Source organism: Penaeus vannamei, chromosome 3 (genome assembly GCF_042767895.1).
Source record: "Penaeus vannamei isolate JL-2024 chromosome 3, ASM4276789v1, whole genome shotgun sequence".
NCBI lineage: Eukaryota > Metazoa > Arthropoda > Malacostraca > Decapoda > Penaeidae > Penaeus > Penaeus vannamei.
Window position 1 is genome coordinate 29301381 of NC_091551.1, and position 1244 is coordinate 29302624.

The window sequence follows — 1244 nt, forward strand, 5'->3', positions numbered from 1 at the left end:
CAAATCACAGGTTGATCACTCTCAGGCAAGATGGGCTCTTCTCCATCAGAAGTTAGAGGAAAATTGCTATCGCTCAATTCAGTATCTTCAAGAATACAATTCTGGACTATTTGTGGGTTCATTTCAGCATCTATCTTACTTTCCTCGTCCATAACATTAGGTTGGGAACTTGTTGCTCTCCTACGATACTTTTTGAGAAGGTTAGCATGAAGTAACTTCTGTTATCCACCTTCATCGATAAGATAATTCACCTTATTTCGACATTCCAGAACAGTATAAGGGCCACTCCAAGACATGAGCAACTTGTTTTGGTTATCAGGGAGGAGTACAAGAACTTCCTCACCTGGACTAAACTTCCTATCCTGAGATTTCAAGTCAAAATAAGATTTGAATTTAGAGTAACTAATCTCAGCATTTTGAGCTGCAATTTTAGCACACTCCTCCAGCTTGTCTTTCAATTCAATCACATATTGAAAGGAAGATCTAACATCATCTCTAATGGTTGTGTCTTCCCACAAGTCCCTTAAGACTGAAAGAGGTCCCCGGACTGTCCGTCCATAAAGTAGCTCAAAAGCAGAAAACCCAGTTCGATCGCTAGGAATCTCTCGCATAGCGAATAATGTGGGGACAAGATAACGGTGCCATTCTCGTGGTTTGTCACTATTGGCCACATTTGGACAGTTGTCCACACTGTCCTCCATACCATCACTGTCAGTGTCCACATCATCATCACAGGCATTCCCTAGGAGATCTTCATCCTTATCACTTTGCCCTTTGTTGGCATGCTGAGGGCAGTTGTCGCAAGCATCTCCAATACCATCTCCATCACTGTCAGCTTGGTTGCCATTAGCTACCTTAGGACAATTGTCTGCACCATTTAGCAATCCATCATTATCAATATCGTTGTCGCATTTGTCGCCTTTTCCGTCCCCATCAATATCGCTTTGGTTGGGGTTGGAGTCATCAGGGCAGTTGTCACATTTATCTCCACGTTTATCCTTATCCTTGTCGCTTTGGCCAGGGTTGGCTATCAGGGGACAGTTATCCTTATTATTGTTATGTCCATCTCCATCAGCATCATTATCACAAGCATCGCCAATCTTATCACCGTCGGCATCCTCTTGTCCGGAGTTGGGCCTATTGACGCAGTTATCCTTACGGCAGTACTTGCTTGAACAGCTCAGTTCAGTGTCTGGGTAGCCATCAAGGTCAGAGTCCGGAGCACACTCTGCACCTTCACCAGC

At 44.1% G+C, this 1244-nt stretch overlaps 1 protein-coding gene across 1 annotated transcript in view; it reads right to left on the reverse strand.

Moving 5' to 3' along the window:
* Positions 1-221: 221 nt before the first annotated feature.
* The window catches only part of LOC113807969 (uncharacterized), a 2775-nt gene continuing 1752 nt past the window's right edge, over positions 222-1244 (reverse strand). Inside the window, 1 exon segment of the mRNA XM_070115833.1 lies at positions 222-1244. This exon segment is cut by the window's right edge and continues 1655 nt beyond it. Coding sequence (XP_069971934.1) covers positions 222-1244 — 1023 coding nt within the window.